This window comes from Pygocentrus nattereri, chromosome 13 (genome assembly GCF_015220715.1).
Source record: "Pygocentrus nattereri isolate fPygNat1 chromosome 13, fPygNat1.pri, whole genome shotgun sequence".
Classification (NCBI taxonomy): Eukaryota; Metazoa; Chordata; class Actinopteri; order Characiformes; family Serrasalmidae; genus Pygocentrus; species Pygocentrus nattereri.
In genome coordinates this window covers 21,574,387-21,590,373 of record NC_051223.1, presented here as the reverse complement: position 1 = coordinate 21,590,373, position 15,987 = coordinate 21,574,387, and the positions used below count along the sequence as shown (strand labels likewise).

The 15,987-nt window shown below is 35.5% G+C and overlaps 3 protein-coding genes across 4 annotated transcripts in view; 2 read left to right on the top strand and 1 right to left on the bottom strand.

Annotated features, from left to right (window-relative positions):
- The window catches only part of si:ch211-28p3.3 (pleckstrin homology domain-containing family S member 1), a 6,523-nt gene extending 1,722 nt beyond the window's left edge, over window positions 1-4,801 (top strand). For both annotated transcript variants that reach the window (XM_017696021.2, XM_017696020.2), the window contains exons 6-9: window positions 1,268-1,343; window positions 1,465-1,521; window positions 1,635-1,752; window positions 2,069-4,801. In XM_017696021.2, the coding sequence (XP_017551510.1) occupies window positions 1,268-1,343; window positions 1,465-1,521; window positions 1,635-1,721 (220 nt within the window). In that variant the 3' untranslated portion in view covers window positions 1,722-1,752; window positions 2,069-4,801. The remainder of the gene's footprint in view (window positions 1-1,267; window positions 1,344-1,464; window positions 1,522-1,634; window positions 1,753-2,068) is intronic.
- Window positions 1-14,651, bottom strand: part of si:ch211-28p3.4 (probable E3 ubiquitin-protein ligase TRIML1) — a 26,160-nt gene extending 11,509 nt beyond the window's left edge. Inside the window, exon 1 of the mRNA XM_037544362.1 lies at window positions 14,590-14,651. The gene's annotated coding sequence lies outside the window, so the exon portion shown is untranslated. The remainder of the gene's footprint in view (window positions 1-14,589) is intronic.
- Window positions 7,797-15,987, top strand: LOC108426489 (pleckstrin homology domain-containing family S member 1-like). The gene is made up of 14 exons (XM_017696019.1): window positions 7,797-7,834; window positions 8,699-8,737; window positions 8,947-9,053; window positions 9,130-9,248; window positions 10,320-10,454; window positions 10,592-10,667; window positions 10,924-11,004; window positions 11,102-11,212; window positions 11,304-11,398; window positions 12,075-12,128; window positions 14,624-14,713; window positions 14,858-14,950; window positions 15,304-15,436; window positions 15,516-15,987. The coding sequence occupies exons 2-14, from the start codon at window positions 8,710-8,712 to the stop codon at window positions 15,573-15,575; spliced, it is 1,182 nt and encodes a 393-aa protein (XP_017551508.1). The 5' UTR covers window positions 7,797-7,834; window positions 8,699-8,709; the 3' UTR covers window positions 15,576-15,987.

Sequence of the window (15,987 nt, the reverse complement as noted above, 5' to 3'; positions counted from 1 at the left end):
CCTCTGCATGATTAAAATGTTCTTTGCATAAAAGTGCATAAATGGAAGTGTTCTGCAGATTGATGGAGAATGTGCTGTAGATGGTTCTATAAGGAACCCTTTTTGAAAATGGTTCTATATAGCACCCAAAAAGGTTCTTCTATTGTTACAATGTCAAGCTTGTAATGAGTGATATATAGATCCCTTTTCAAAAAGGTTTTATATAGAGCAATCTACAACACATTCATGCACATTTTCCATCAATCTAAAGAACCCTTTCATGAGGCAAAGAACCCTTTAACCATCTAGAGGGTTCTTTCAGTGTTCATGGTCCTAAATAGAATATATAGGTTTTCATATAAGTTCTATTTAATGTCTTTTCTTTACTAAAGAGCCCTTGAGGCACTGTCTTTTTTAAGAGTGTAGATTAAGCACAGAGCTAAATTTGCAGTTTGTTTTCTAGGAGGAGAATACCTTAATCACAATTACTGTGAAAGACAATTACTGTCTTTTGGAGAGATTACACTAAAAAGAACTTTACAAAAAGTTTACTAAAAAGAAATCTACAAAACCATTGTTTAACTTCTGATAGGTGTCAGTTGTCCCTAATGGTTGCAGATTTATTAAATGTTATACATCATTGTTTTCTGCACAACCCTTATCTGAGCATTAGGTCTACACGGAATGAAAATGTTCTCTGGATTCTTATTAACACCACATCAAATACTTCAGTGTATCACCAGTTGATTCTATCAACACTTTAGAAAATCATCCACTAGCTCTAGATAACTCCCAACTAACCCCTGATTCCAGAGGTCTACACACTATTAAAAAGGTTTTTTCAAGGATTCTTTAGTAAAAAAAAAAAAAGGTTCTATATAGCACCATAAACACTCAAAGAACCCTTTGCATGATTAAATGGTTCTTTGCATTGTGAAAATGTTCTTCAAATTGAAGGAGAATGTGATGTAGATGGCTTTATAGAGAACCATTTTGAAAAGGGTACAATATACTATACCAAAAAGGGTTCTGCTATTGTTATGATACAAGCTTGCATCCTTTTTGGTGATGTCTTCATATCAATAAATGATGTGCTTGATATGCAAATGAAAGTGCTCTGGAGGTTATCTAGTTACCAAGTTCACCTGCTTCATGAAGCAGAGATGATCATCCAGTTAATTGGCAGCTATTGGCCTGATAGGGCTTGACAATGTCATTATAATGGACACCTAAAATGAAATGCTACCAAGGAATTTAAAACTCCTTATTTTGCAATCTCTCTATCCAGTTGGGAGGTGGAGAGGTGGTTCCGTGCTTTATTTGATGCCATGAAAAATCGTCCACACAGGCTGCTCAATCCGCAGGTACAGATTTAATTACACTCTATTGTGCCTGTAGTTGAGTAGTATATTGTGCATGCATTGTACAATGTCTTAGCAGTATATAATGCGCAAAAACTTATAGTATCTACATGCCTTCCTTCAGGACTCTGGGAGAATCAGAGACATAAGTGAACCTCCACATTCACAGAACACAGATCAGGTGTGTTTACTTTTTTACCAAACAAAAAAAAGCAAAGAAAGACTGGATGATTGTATGTGGAATGTTGAAGAATGTAGAAACATTGTATGTCATTATGCTGCTGGACTATTCAGGGAGCTGAGTGGACACCTGAAGCGTACTCTGCTTCTGAGATCAGCCAAGAGCCTATCTATGCCTCCCCAGTGAAGCGCACTACGTGAATGGGGGGAAAAAGATGAGAAAAAGACGAGGGTATACAAACAACCACACAAACACCTATTTTTATTTCCCACCATCTAGAAAACAGCAGCTGCCATTTATATTATTTGAACATTTGATGATGAATACACCAATAGAAATACTCTAAAACTACTTTTAATAAAATATTGTTAATACATATCTTATTTAATACATATCATGTATTTAGAATAATTTTCCTTTTCTGAAAAAGTTCTTATTTTTGGAAGATACAATATTTTATTGTGATAGCAATAATACGGTTTACCGTATTATAATACCTCTTAATGACTCTTAAATGATCTTGGTGCTTTTTCCTTTTGTTAACTAGGGTAAAGTGAAAACAAGATGAAGAAGAATCTCAGGAGATGCAGACGCACAAAAACACTGTGCAAAAGTCAAAAAAACACTCTTCGTTAATTCAATTTTCACACTCAGCACAAGGAAAAAAAGTAAAAACATATTTAAGGGAAAATTACGCAGGCCTCTCAACAATGAAATGTAATATAAGTTTGTTTTAGTGTTTATCGTATGCACCCTGTCTTTATTACAGCTTCCAATCATTTTGCCTTCCGTTTTCCAAAGAAATCTGCAGGGCAATTTTTTCACACATTCAGGTATCAGCCTTAAAAGTTGGTAGTATTTTTTTGCTTCTTGAGGTACAAATAATCTCATGAGTTCATGAATTTAACCCCATATCTCAGATGTCTAGGTTTGATTTTCTCCTATCTATCAGAGATGAAAGCTTTAAGCGCTATTTATCTTTTAGTGTCAGTTTTGGTGGTCTGACAGGTCTTCTCTGGTTGTTAAGAGACCCATTATTTCTATATCTTCTAATCAGTTTTTGAACTCAGTTTTGGAAACATATTTTCTTCCTCTTCCTTATGCACATGGATTATCTTCTATCTAATCTCCTCAGAAATATTTCCTTTAGCCATTTTAGATTCACATGAGAAAAACATGTGCAAGGCCGTGAAGCTGAAATTGAGTAGATGCTTGTGTGAATGTTTGTTTCAGTATAATGTCACTGACTCTTTTGGGGAAAGCTATAATTTATTGGTTTTGAGATTGAAACAATGGGATGCCATGTTTACAAATTTTGGTTTTTGTTTAAGTATCTATTATAAATGTGTTTCCTGCTTTTTCTCTGTCAAATTTGACTTTAATGGCCATTTTGACTAGAAATCAATTAAATGAAAGTGTGGTTTCTGACTTTTGCACAACACAGTATGTATTCTAAAGAGTTGCCTTCAGTGTCAGCAAATTACAGTATCTGATTAGAACAACTGTAATATTGACAATCTACTGTGAACGATCTGTGGATCATGAGCTACATAAATCTGTAAATTATGATTCTATTAGCGTCGCTGTCATTGTACAAGTCTATGAAAAATATCTGTATATAATGTATGTATTGACGTGTTAATACTGGATGATTTCAGTATCACGGCAACACATTTTTGCGGGTCATGCAGATTACATAGAAGAGATTTTTCCAAGTTTTGGAAATTACTCCAAATAATATAAATACTACTAATACTTATAGTGCAAAAGTAATTACAGAAGTCATACTAGATGATACATAGTGAATGTAATTTACTGTTATTTTATAATAATAACACTGAGTGGATTTCTTTAAACAACAACAATATGATTTTACATTTCTGTTGCTGTTATACTAATTGCTAGTATTAACCAGGTAAGTTTTGCAAAGGACTAGATAATTATTTAGGGTAACATCTTGGCATGCTTCAAGACAGTTTAATCCCTTGAAATGCCAGGCTTATTACATACTAAGGCTTATTATACTGAGACTGGTTCAGCTGTTCTTAGGTTATAGAAGTTTGATATTAACTGGATGAATGTGAGATACAATCTTCAATATTACACCGAAATTCTTAACAGGTGCCAGCTATCTAAACTGATTAAGAACATAGTAAAATACCTTATAAATATATGGAGTAACAAGGTAATAAATATAAATGTACACTAAATGTCAATATGTCACACCTTTAAGCAGGAAAGTAAAAACACTTCTAAGAGGTGGGTAAGTTATGATGTAAAATGACAGATTTTTCTGAAGCTATTGGTAAGGACTCAGTAAAACTATAGCAGGAAGCACTGGTTCCCTGCACAGCCTAGATCCAGTGTTGTTTATAGGCAGCAGATTCTAACACATTATGTAAGACACTTTGTAGTTTATTGTACATAATTGTTTTATGTCATATTACTACCTGGTCCTTTTTAACCAAAATAATTACACAATACTGTGTTTATACTGCATACTTACCCAGTTAATACTTAGAAACTATTGGGCATTTCAGTGAAATTTAGTTGGACTGTCTTGGAACTTATCATCAAGTATCCAAAGATAATATCTAGTACTTTGGAGTTTGTACCTCAGAATTATCTGGTTAATACTTAGAACATAAGGTGCAGTGAAAGAAAGCGCCATACTTTTTTTAAAATGTTGTCAAGGTTCAGGAATCGCTACTAATTGTATGTATTTTACATTGAAGTATTATCGTACTTTGGAGGCTTATTCCATGTTGTCCATTTGACTCTCTAAAAAAGTGATGTATTAGGGTTTGAGTGAGCTCTCTGTGCATATATGCAGTACCAAGAGTTTTTATATATCTTTCTGCTGAAAACGGCTCCAGTTTGGGCAGGGTGATCAGGGCTGCTTGGCAAAGAAGAGCAGACTGGCAGACAAAGATGATTAAAATGCTTCAACTAAACTGCCATGGGAGAGCCACCTACCCACAAAACCAATTAGACACAACCCGGTCTTGAATTCTCAAAGCTTGAATTATAAAACCCTTTTGTAATATGTTCTTCTGTCTAGTCTTTATCTAAAATCATTTTATAAACATGTCATTCTTTATTAAGTAGTGCGGTCTGGCTGATGGTGCATTGTGCGGTTCTGAATGCTAACAATAAATATTACATTAGTTTGTCTGAAACTGATGTGCTTTAAATATGTTTCTTGTCTGATGTGATTAAGAAACAAATCACCATGATGCTGTCAGCCTGTTCATTTAAATAAAATGCCAGATTTCCATGCTGCAGCCTACTGTTTATGGTGTAAACATACCAAAGTTCACTCTACCGGATGCCAGTGGATGTTTCATAAGTAAGTGTCCCTGCTTTCATAATTAAGTTGCCCAGCAATGGTTTGGCTGTAATCCAGTTTTGTTTGCTTGTTGTATGTAATTACTAATAGATATATATTACTAAATAAATATTGTAGCTGCCTAAAAGAAAACGTGCATTTCCATTTTCCAAAACTTTTTATTTTTCTGCGGACTTGCACTTGAACAGCTACTCTATACATTGTGTAAAACTTGCATGACAAATTTAAAGAAATGCTTTAAAATCACTTGGAATAAAACATATTCATGTTAAATTAAAAGAGAAGACTCTTCTCCTGCAAACTTACGAGTTTAGAGATCCCACAGCAAAATCAGCAAACACAAAACAACTCTATTAGAGTTAACTCTGACACTTTAAATGCATCTACACACTTAAAAAAGATGCTTCTTCAAGGGTTCTTTGGTAAGGGAATGGTTCTATTTAGAACCTTTTATTGCCATATAGAATTATACACACATTATTTCAGTGCAAAGAATCAGATAGGCATGAATTGGTTATATATAGTCAAGGTTCTAAATAGAACCACTGGCTTTACTAAAGCACCTTTGAAAAAAGTATGTGTATGGATTCACTCCTCAGAGTGTTATTTTAAACCTTAATAAAGTTCATTTTGACCTTGTGACGAGAGAAAATTCAATACACACTGGGGTTCAGTGTTACAAATGAACATTTATGTCGTGTCATTTTTTAACTCTATAGCAGCTACCTCCACATTCCCATTATGCTGTGGGGCAAACATTTTGTACCTTAATTATAAAATCACTGCTTCAAGTAGAGAAAGGAAAATGACATACTATAATTAGCTCTTACATTGTTTTACATTCAATATAACACTCAAAATGCATCCAATGTTCTGCTTTATGAATGCTCTATCATTCTCACTCTGTGATACATTAGCTCATCTATGGAAATAACAGAAAAGGCCCAATTTCTCTCCTCAATACAGCACACATTAAAATGATTATCAAAGTTCATTGTGATTACATTACAGACTTTTACAATGCCCTACATATGGAACTACAAAGAACTGAACTCAGGGACATCACAGTGTGGCCCAGTGCCTTTAAACAACTTAGTTACCAGGAACTATCAACATAGTTCCTGGTGTCCTAATTTCTGATCCAGATGGAAAGTGAAGCTCTCAAAAATTCCAGTAAATTAAATGTTCAGTTATTGTTATGGTGTTTACCAACCTTCCACGTTGAGCGTTTGTGAAAAAGACAATAACATTGTTTTGAGGCACTTTATAAGCGCAGCATTTGAATATTTAATAAATAAATAAATACACTCCCATCTTGTTGGTTTGGTATGTGGGAAGTCAGAAAGAGTAGCTCATCTGTTACTGCACAGCTTGTGTCACTCGTCCTCTAGTCCTTCATCAGTTGTCACAGGATGTTGTTAGCTAGATATTTTTGGTTGGTGGACTATTCTCAGTCCAGCAGTGACACTGAGGTGTTTAAAAACTACTCCAACAGCACTGCTGTGTCTGGTCCAGCGCAACTCCCACCACGTCAGTGTCACTGCAGTGCTGAGAATAATTCACCGCCCAAATAATACCTGTTCTGTGGTAGTCTTGTAAGGGTCTTGACCAATGAAGAATGGGGTATAGTAAGCAGAGAAACAAACTACAGTCTGTAATTGTAGAACTATAAAGTGCACTTCTGTGATAAGTGGAGCTGATAAAATGGACAATGAGTGCAGATACAAGGAGTTTTAATGTTATGGCTGATCTATGTATATTTACTTACTGACACACTGAAGAAATGGAAGGAATGAAAAGTCTCTAAGTCATTGATTTCAGTGAGGTGAGAGGGTGGGGTCATTTACTTAACACTATCAGAGTTGATCCGAAGGCATCAGGTTTAACACTCTGTTTTGACAAAATCTCTTTTTTCTCCTGGGAGTGAAACCAAAAAGTTGAGACTCAGTCGAGAGTTGGATTAACTCTGAACATAGTCAGATTGGCCCTCTAGCTGCCAATGATTCATCAGCATCAGAAACTTAGCTCAATTTTCCTGGCTGTTTTTTTTCCTGGACAGTGACAATATATGATTTGTTAAACGGCTGGTCACTACTGTAACCAAAGATGACTTGAAATGCTAGTTATTATATTTATATCAGATATATTGAAAAAATGCACAGTTGTATAACTACCAGGCTAATCTGAAATGTCCAGTTGCCAATTCTTGAATGATGAGTATTAAAAAAGGAAAAAGGTAGATGAGACAGGGAGATAAGTAAAAAGATACAAAATGAAAAAGTAGTTTTCAAAATTCCCCCAGAAGTCCCCATTACTTGTGCCAGATTCTGTATTAAGAACGGCTGGTACTGGCACTGCCACTCCTTCTCATTCTCTATTACTGGCAGGAGGAAGACAAACTTACATAACTTAATTTTTTTTAGTAGCATAACTTTATTTGTGTCATTTCAGACTTTTATGAAATACTGTACAGGTCTGGAACAGAGACAATGTATCCATGTGCACAAACTCAGTCTAATCAGGGCCAAGTTTAAAAAGAAAAAAGCAACAACGAGTGCAGATTTTCATAGAGTGAGACCAATTTCATACGCTGCTATACTTAAATGAGAAAGTCAATACTGTATAGCTAATTATGGCTTGAAATGGTGCATTGGTTTATAGAAAAAATTGGCTCTAGTGCGCTAGACATTGAAATATGCATGTACAAAAATGAACACATATTTCCCATAGAGTCTATTTCTCATTTTTTCCTCACATATACCCTAACGACTTTTAACCAAAGGAAAAAACTGTCTATTGTCATAAGGGATGGACTTCTAGTCAGAACTCATTCCAAATCACCTGAAACCCTGCCTCCTATTGATGTCACAGACTCTGACAAAAACCCCAGGACGAGGGCTCATGTTCCCCATCCTGGTGAAAGCGTTGTGAGTGGCACAAAGGACCTGCACAGACCTGCTTCAGGTAAACACTGAATGCTGTACTGTAAATCAAATATAAATGTCATTTGTTTGCACTGGGCAGTATATTATGTCGTACTACTATTTTTTGTCACATTTCATCAGCTGTTTTTGAGGCATGCGGTGCTTCTTCATTCTTCAGGTTTGGAAAGGGTGGCTGCACATACCATAAGATATTCCTGCAGTTGTTCAATGATACATTAACTACAGGCGAAGAGCTTGCTTCATTTGTTAAGGTCATGAAGGCAAAGTGCTTTGTATAAATTGGGAAAAAATCATGATTTCATTGTGTTAAGTGGTTGTACACAAAGAAAATGTATTACTTCAACATAATCGCTTCCTTTAGGTTTACTTGGTTTGACACTTATTGTGTTCATGTACTACACATTTTAATCAAGTCAACTCAAAGCGCCATTTTATTCAATGTACTTACAACTGCGGTTACACATGTAAGAGCAAATATTCATGAGGACCATGCCTAAGGCCTAAGTAAAGCTGAATTAACCTCTTTTATGTTCCCAGGCTTATTATATACTGAGCCGTATTGTTCTGTATATGGCTGAATCAATCTTATTTTATAGGACTGAGGAACTGAGGTTTAACGGTTTAACATGATCATTTACACTTTTACCATAACCCCTTCAATGGCTGGGACTGACTAGCAGGTCCAGGCTTCCATTCTTCACTCCAATATAACTCAGTCAGTTTGCATTGTTTTAATGGTTAACTTAATTTAACTTAACTCGGTTAACTTAAATAACCGAGAATGACTCAGTGGTCTTTGGTGCAGTTCTTGTACAGTTCTTGCCATGTGGTTGTACATCTTTTGGCTGATTCTGTAATGAAATAACAACACTGTCTGTTTTAGAACAGTATCCAATGTCGAGCAATCTGCGAAAGACTTCAGGTACGCCTGCCAACTTTGAAAACAATAAAAATGTATGACAATCAATTGGCAAGGTATAAAACATAAACCTCATGCAAAAGAAACTGGTGCCAGACAAATTGCTTTGGGATTTATATTCTAGACTGAATTACACTTGAATGAATGTCAGATGACTACCATCAGCCTTTGGTAAAACATTTGAGTGTGATCCTGTTTTTTCTCCCCTCTAGAACGCCAGAATTCTCTGTTCTATGACATACCAGCCTCTAACATGGAGGAGGTGCTGTCAGGCTACCTCTACAAATCACCATCTCCATCTGTCCTTACTAAATCTATGGTAAGCCTCAAATAAATGTGAAGTTAAATGTGAAGTGGAAAGATTTATGTGACAAGTGACGTGATTTTCTCTGCAGAAATCATGGAAGCACAGGTTCTTTGTGCTCAGCAAGACAGATGCACACTTCCACAAACTGAAGTACTTTAAGGATGCAAATAAGAGAGACAAACCCACTGGAGAAATCGACCTGTATCAGTACGTTCATAATCACCACACAGGACACATCATAAAGCTTTTGCAAGATTCTTCATCAGATGTCACAAAATGAAAACTAAAAATGGAAATTATTATTATTAAATTGTCACTATTAACCTGCTCACATTATGATATACTTTGACATAATTCATGGTTACTAAACTCACATGCAAAAATAGGGCCAAGCCTCAAGTGGCAAAACTAAGATTTTTTAAAGCTTTTAATGGTCTTTAGATCAAATCATTAAACATGTAGATAAAGTTACTTAGTATGGGACAGCTTTTCACTTAGATTTTGTTAAAACTACACTATGTAAGTTTTGGGGATTTAGAGACCTCTCTGGTGGAAATGTGTAATTGCAGGCAACGTGTAGGAGAACATTTTTTAATATTGGTTGTGCTTCGGACCCCCACCAGGAGATGAATATTTGAATAGAATATTTGAAGAGAACTCAGTCAAAACTGTGAAGGAAATGTTGATGTGAGTGAATTATCTACTGTTATTATCATATCTTCATCACTATACTGTTGATTTTGTATCTGACACAAACACTGAATCTGACCTACTTTTTGAGCCTATGTGTGACATTAATGCGTACAGACATATAACATGGTCCAAAAAACTTCCATCAAATTTATTCTGGTACGTTTGACTTTTAAATGATTATTTTAGAGCTTTACACTTTGACCTTCAGTGGTGAACACTCACCATATTTTAGCCTATTCTTTATTTGTCCATATTCAGTAATGCTACGTCTTTCAGTTTTAACATAAATAATATATAGTGCTGCTTTAAATGTTGAATTCTTGTGGTTAAACTTACAGACAACCTTTTACAGAAAGAAGAGTCAGTATTGTTCCATTCAGCATTGATGGCTTCAAACAGTTGAAAAACATTACCAAGAAAGTTTGATTTTCTTAATATGAGACCAATTCTTCTTAATAGGGACTTAATCTGGACTCTGATCAGCACAAAACTATCAGTATAAAATTATATTTTGGCCCATTTTTGCATGGGAGTGTTATTAGCAAAAACTGTCTGATCATTCAGGCGCCTGTCATTTTCATTTAGGATCTCTTTGTTTTTCCTGAATCCGAAAACACACCCCACTTGGGAATGGATTCAAAAGAACTTCAGATGTTCTTCATCTTGTGTTCTGTACATGAGGGTGCTGGACAGAGACTTTTTCCTCATTGGAAAAAACAGGTTAGTCATACTTACTCTGAAGTAGAACTTTGACTACATCAATACTTTAGCTGGCAAATCCATGTGTTTAACAGCAGTAGTGATTTTGGATCACTTATTAAACTATGTTTACCTTTAGTAAATCTTTCTTCCTCCAGTACTGATATGGAAAGCTGGTTCAATGCCCTATTTGCAGCTCTGAAGACACAATCACACACACAGCTCAACCCAGAGGTAAAGTAAAATTTAGTAAAATAAAAACTTCACAGAGAACAAACAAACATAGTATTTATGTGCCCCATTTTTAATCTATTTTCTGAGTTTTAAAAAATAAATATAACATTAACATTATGTGCCACATACAGGCCACATTTGATGTTTTATCTTTTGTATACAACTGTACATGTCGAATTGTCTAGAAAACAAACATAACAAAACTAACAGTTTTTGGTATTCAAGCTTGTGTTTTTAAATGGTTTATATTTTGTAGAGAAACAGAAAACATAGGTCAATATCCGAGCCTTCAAATTTCAAAACATCAAATCAAGACTTTGCTGAAAACGAAGAGCAGGTGAGTCAACAGTTTTTGAATACTAGACAGCAAAGCTTACAGTCACCTAAAAGCTAGTCTCCATTGTTCTTTCTGATCATGTTACTTCTCTCAATAGTTGCTGCAAAACCCATCATTCCCTTCAGTGAGGCACTCTGCTCCAGAATCATTCAACATCAAGTACTCTCACTACGATTACCCCAGGAATTTCATGATGAAAACATCACCAGTAGGTTCTATTTAATATTACAGACATACACACAAAGACCTAGTTACCTATTTACATGTATACTGACATGTATCACAAAATTCTTCCAAAGGAAAGTGAAGGTGAGGAGGAGGAGGAGGACAAAGATGATGTAAACATAGAAGCGAAAAGTGAAACAGAGACAGATTACATGGACATGGCAAGCGTGTAAGACCTTTTATTCCCCTTAAAGACAAATTATCTAACAAACTCTGGTCAGTTAGTGACCATGCTTCCTAACTCCAAAATATCGACTTAATACATAAAGGCAGAACTGGCCTTCTTAACTTTTAATGTAAGATGAATTAAGTTAAATAAGACACTTACACACAGTAATTATGTTGTTGTAATATTTCATTCATGCCATGTCAGTGTACCCATTTAAATCAAGCAGATTTAAAGGAACCTTTAAGGATTTTATCTCTTATAGTAAAAAAACAATTTGATGGACACACATATATGCACTTATGTGCATAGTTTGTCACACAGTTATATAAGAACAGCCCAAATTGCATTGCATTACATTACACAACAGCTAACATCTTCATAATTTACATCATTTGCAATATAAGAAATTAGGTTGATTTTAGTGTTTACACATGTATGCCAAAGTTTGGGTGCCCTGGTCAAACATATTTTGTTAATTTTCTAAATAAAAAGGACATAGAAAATATTTCTGCACATTTAATTGCACAATTAATGTTTATTTGCTGAATTTAACGTTGTGAAAAAAGAAAACATAAAAAGTGGCCTGTGCAAAAGTTATGGTACATTTTTATGTTGTTTTTTTCTGATATTTTGGACTAAAATACAAATCAAAATTTTATTTGCTGCTCATGGGCAGGAAAAAAGTGCTGAGTGAAGATTACACTGACGATGACTCGACCTATCAAACATTGTAAGTACTCATTCAACAATCTGGTCTGGTCTGATTAATATTTCTCTGTAGACACAAATGCTTCTACAGGGCATACAATTAACTCCATGATTATTGGCACCCTTGGTAAAAATGGGTTAAGATTAAGGTACCTTTGTGGTTTATTAGCTCAGAAAAATGAGAGAAATCTAATATTTGACTAAAGTAAATGTAGTTTAAAAAAAAAAACCCTAATCAAATAAATAAATAAATACATTTAGTAAACAAAACCACAGATCACAACTACTGGTACCCCAAAAATATTAAGAACTTTATATTAAGAAAAAAATATTAAGAATAGATGGTCATCCATGACTTCCTGTTGTATTTATACTGGGGTATAAATATGAGGTGACACAAAGGCTAAATTCTGTTACTCATTCATCAATGGGGTAGATGAGAGAACATATAAAATGAGACAGCAGTGCTGTGTCCTTCATAAACCCAGCAATAGCTTTAAAATGAACTGTACATCTGACAAAGCTTATATCCACTGTTAAGACAATAATTAAAAAGTTTAAAACAACTGGAGCTGTAGTAAACTTGCCTGAAAGAGGAGGCAAGTTTATTTGACAATATTTAAAGATTGAAACATTGAAAAATGTTCTTCAAGGATCACAACTGGCAATTTGCAGAAGATGGTAGTGTTTTAGGGTCAGCACATGTCCAAAATTACAATGAAATACCAGTTCCATGCCAAAAACCTGTTTGGCAATAAATACTCAAAGTGAGTTTGGTGTAAAAAAGAGCCTGATCTCCACTGTTAAGTATGGTGGAGGATCTGTGCTTTGGTCCTGTTTTTCCTCTAAAGGCTCTGAGAATCTAGTTAGGACACATGAAGAGCCAGCCGGTTCTGGCTGGATCTTCACGGCAGGACAATGATTCAACCAATGTCTCAATCTACAAAATGGTTCCACATAATAAAGTTTTTGACTGACTAACCCAGTCAACTAATTTAAACCCCTGAAGACTTGTGTAAGCTGAAGAGGAGAGTCAAAAAGAGAGGACCTGTTTTGAGAGTGGTCTCCATCTCCATGCTGTTTTCTCGCTGTATTCTCCAATCTAATCACGTGTTATAGGAGAAGACTCATTCCTGTTTACCAAGGCTGCCAACATTATAGAGCTGACTATGAGTAGCAGCAGCACCGAGAGAGAAGAGTCTTTACTGGACCCATTAAACAGCTACTTACACAATTTTACCGTCATAATTTAGGGTGACAATAACTTAATAGTAAACATAAATCATTCGTCAACATTAGAGGACTAAGGCTAGGAATCTCTAGGCACCTCACAATTTGATTTCAATTCAGGGTGCAAAAATGCATTTCTAAAACATTTCTTTAATTTTGCCTATAAAATATAAAAAGGTCTAATAATAGTGGGAAAAGAGCAAAGCATTTAACTTTCATTATTTCATTCACAACATAATTCAAGGTAGTTTTCATATGGGGGCCTGTTATTATTATTATTTTTTTTTATTTATTTACTTTTTGCATTGGGGCCTTAGTTTCTCGGATTGTCATTAGATATTTGTCAAGTTTTGTGTCTTTGATAAAGATTCATGAGGCTTGTTTAAAGAATATAGTGAAACACTGTCTTAAACAGTCATCTATTAGAGCTGTAAAGAGGAAAGCATGCAGACATTTGCAGTGCGTATACACCCATCAGTAATCTGAAGAGACGGTCAGATGAGGAAAAACCTGCTAAAAACAACATCAGTTACCAAAATGGCAAAAGGATATGCTGGCTATTGTTATGCTGACTACTATTGAGGTTTTACTGGTTGTGTACATTTCTAAGCAATATTCTAAAAGCTAAATATAAACACCGCTCTGTCAAGGAACATGGTTGTTCATGAAAACACAAAACAATGCCTCCTTTTTTTCTGGATGGGTGTATGTCTCTAAGTAGACAGGTTTGAAGATAGACACTCGGTGTTACCTTTCAGAACTTGCCAGGTGTGTCTGAAAGCAGTAATTACAGCAGAAACCTGCCATTGAACTTGGTTCCGCATACTTAAAACACACACTGGAAGGCATTTTTTTAGTGCTTATTCAATGTTAGTACGTATGTTATGCTAGCATATAAAGTACAAATCATAGCCCATCTTGGCCTTATAGTACAAGTGTCTGTGATGGTCAAGCTGATAAAAGCCAGGGCACAGAACATCCATGCAAGAATGAATTAATTCAGTCTACAGTGTTTACGTGACAGTGGAGCTAAACCTGGGATATACTCCTATTTGCAAAAGTTCACCTACCTGATGACAAAATCTGAGCAAATTTAATACTGTATCTGATCATAACTCATGCATTATTATGTATGCAGACAACTGGTAGACACTAGCACAACACTCATTTCCTTTGATTGTATTCTAATTAAAGCATCTCCAGTTTAAATCGAGTTGTTTCCTCTTAACTGTGACAAATACACACCAGCCTACCTTTCAGTGACAGAGAAGTTATTTCTCTTTGTAGGTTAAATGGAGGAGATAAAGATTCCGAGAATGCACACCAGAATGACAAGAGTGGTTCCACTGGTCTGAATCTGCAAATTCAACAGCAGAGGTGAGCCAGGATAGATAGATAAACAAGGAAATACGTTTCTTTGATCTTAGAACAACAGTTTGTAAATCTGTGACAGTTTTGGTGTAGCTACATTTGAAGTGACCATTTGCCCAGATTCTAATGAAAGATATGCACATTCTTTAGTGAAACACTCAGTCCTGAGAAGAAGGAGATCTGTGTGAGTCAAGAGGAGCTGAAGAACAACGTGATCTTCTCAGAGGAAGCAGGAAAACCCTGGTAAAGAGCTTGCTGAGAGGGAGGTAATCCAGGTCCAAAAAAGTAAAAACCCTCCCCAGGATTTTGTTCCAATTGCTTGACTTCGCTAATTTGCTCAAACCAGCAGCAAAGGTGCTCAGACAATTAGAACAAAATCCTGGGGAGATTTTTTACTTTTTGGACCTGGATCACCCACCTCTCCAATAACAAATACTACATGGCAGTTTTGATACTGTTAGCAGTCAATGTATTTTAAGGCCATTCAAACTTGGCATGGCTGGACTAAATTAATTACAAACTACAAAGACTCAGCTCGTTGCTCTCTTTTCTTTTCTTATCATGCTTATCTTCTCTTATCCTTCTCTGCTTGGCAGTGTGTCTGATTTGAAGCATGTCCAATCCTCTGGCCCATTTCATGAGGGGGATCAAATAGTAGCCATCAATGACCTTCTCACAGACACTCTGGAGGAGGTGCAAACCTTTCTAAAGAGGCTTAGTAAAGATCAGGTAAGAGTGTATATCAGATTCAATTTTTTAAGATTTGAATGTGGTCTATCTGATGTAACTGGAGACCTTATCATTACAGGTGAAATTGACCATCCTAAGACAACCAGGATCTAGACCTTTAAGTGGCTGTAATGAATAAAGTGACCTCTGCTCTTCTTCAAGTGACCCTGGAGTACCTCTCTGCACTATTCATTAGTCTAGGAGCAGGTAGAAGTACACACTGTGTGTGTGGTGTCTGGCTCAGTGCTTTACAGTATACAGCAGTGTCATGTATTAAAGCACTGCTGTTTACAGAAAGGATGCATGGATCCCTCTAGTGGTTGGTGCCTGACATTGCACTGTTAGGAATTTAAGTCTAGTACTTGTGTGTGTATATACATATACAGTACATAAATTGTCTACAGGATGTATGTAATATTTGTATGTATTGTATATATTGCATTAGTATGAATGACTATATTAAAACAATCAAACCATATTACATCTCAGGCAAGAGATAAATGTATATATAAGTCAGTTCCCAAATGATTAAAAATGTAATTAAAAGGGAA

Excerpts from the sequence above, each read along its gene's own strand:
- LOC108426489 (XM_017696019.1), top strand. The coding sequence starts at position 8,710 with ATGTCGAGCAATCTGCGAAAGACTTCAG. Across the intron at positions 11,399-12,074 it reads TACATGGACATGGCAAGCGT|GAAAAAAGTGCTGAGTGAAG; the intron begins GTAAGACCTTTT and ends GCTCATGGGCAG. Across the intron at positions 15,437-15,515 it reads AGAGGCTTAGTAAAGATCAG|GTGAAATTGACCATCCTAAG; the intron begins GTAAGAGTGTAT and ends TTATCATTACAG.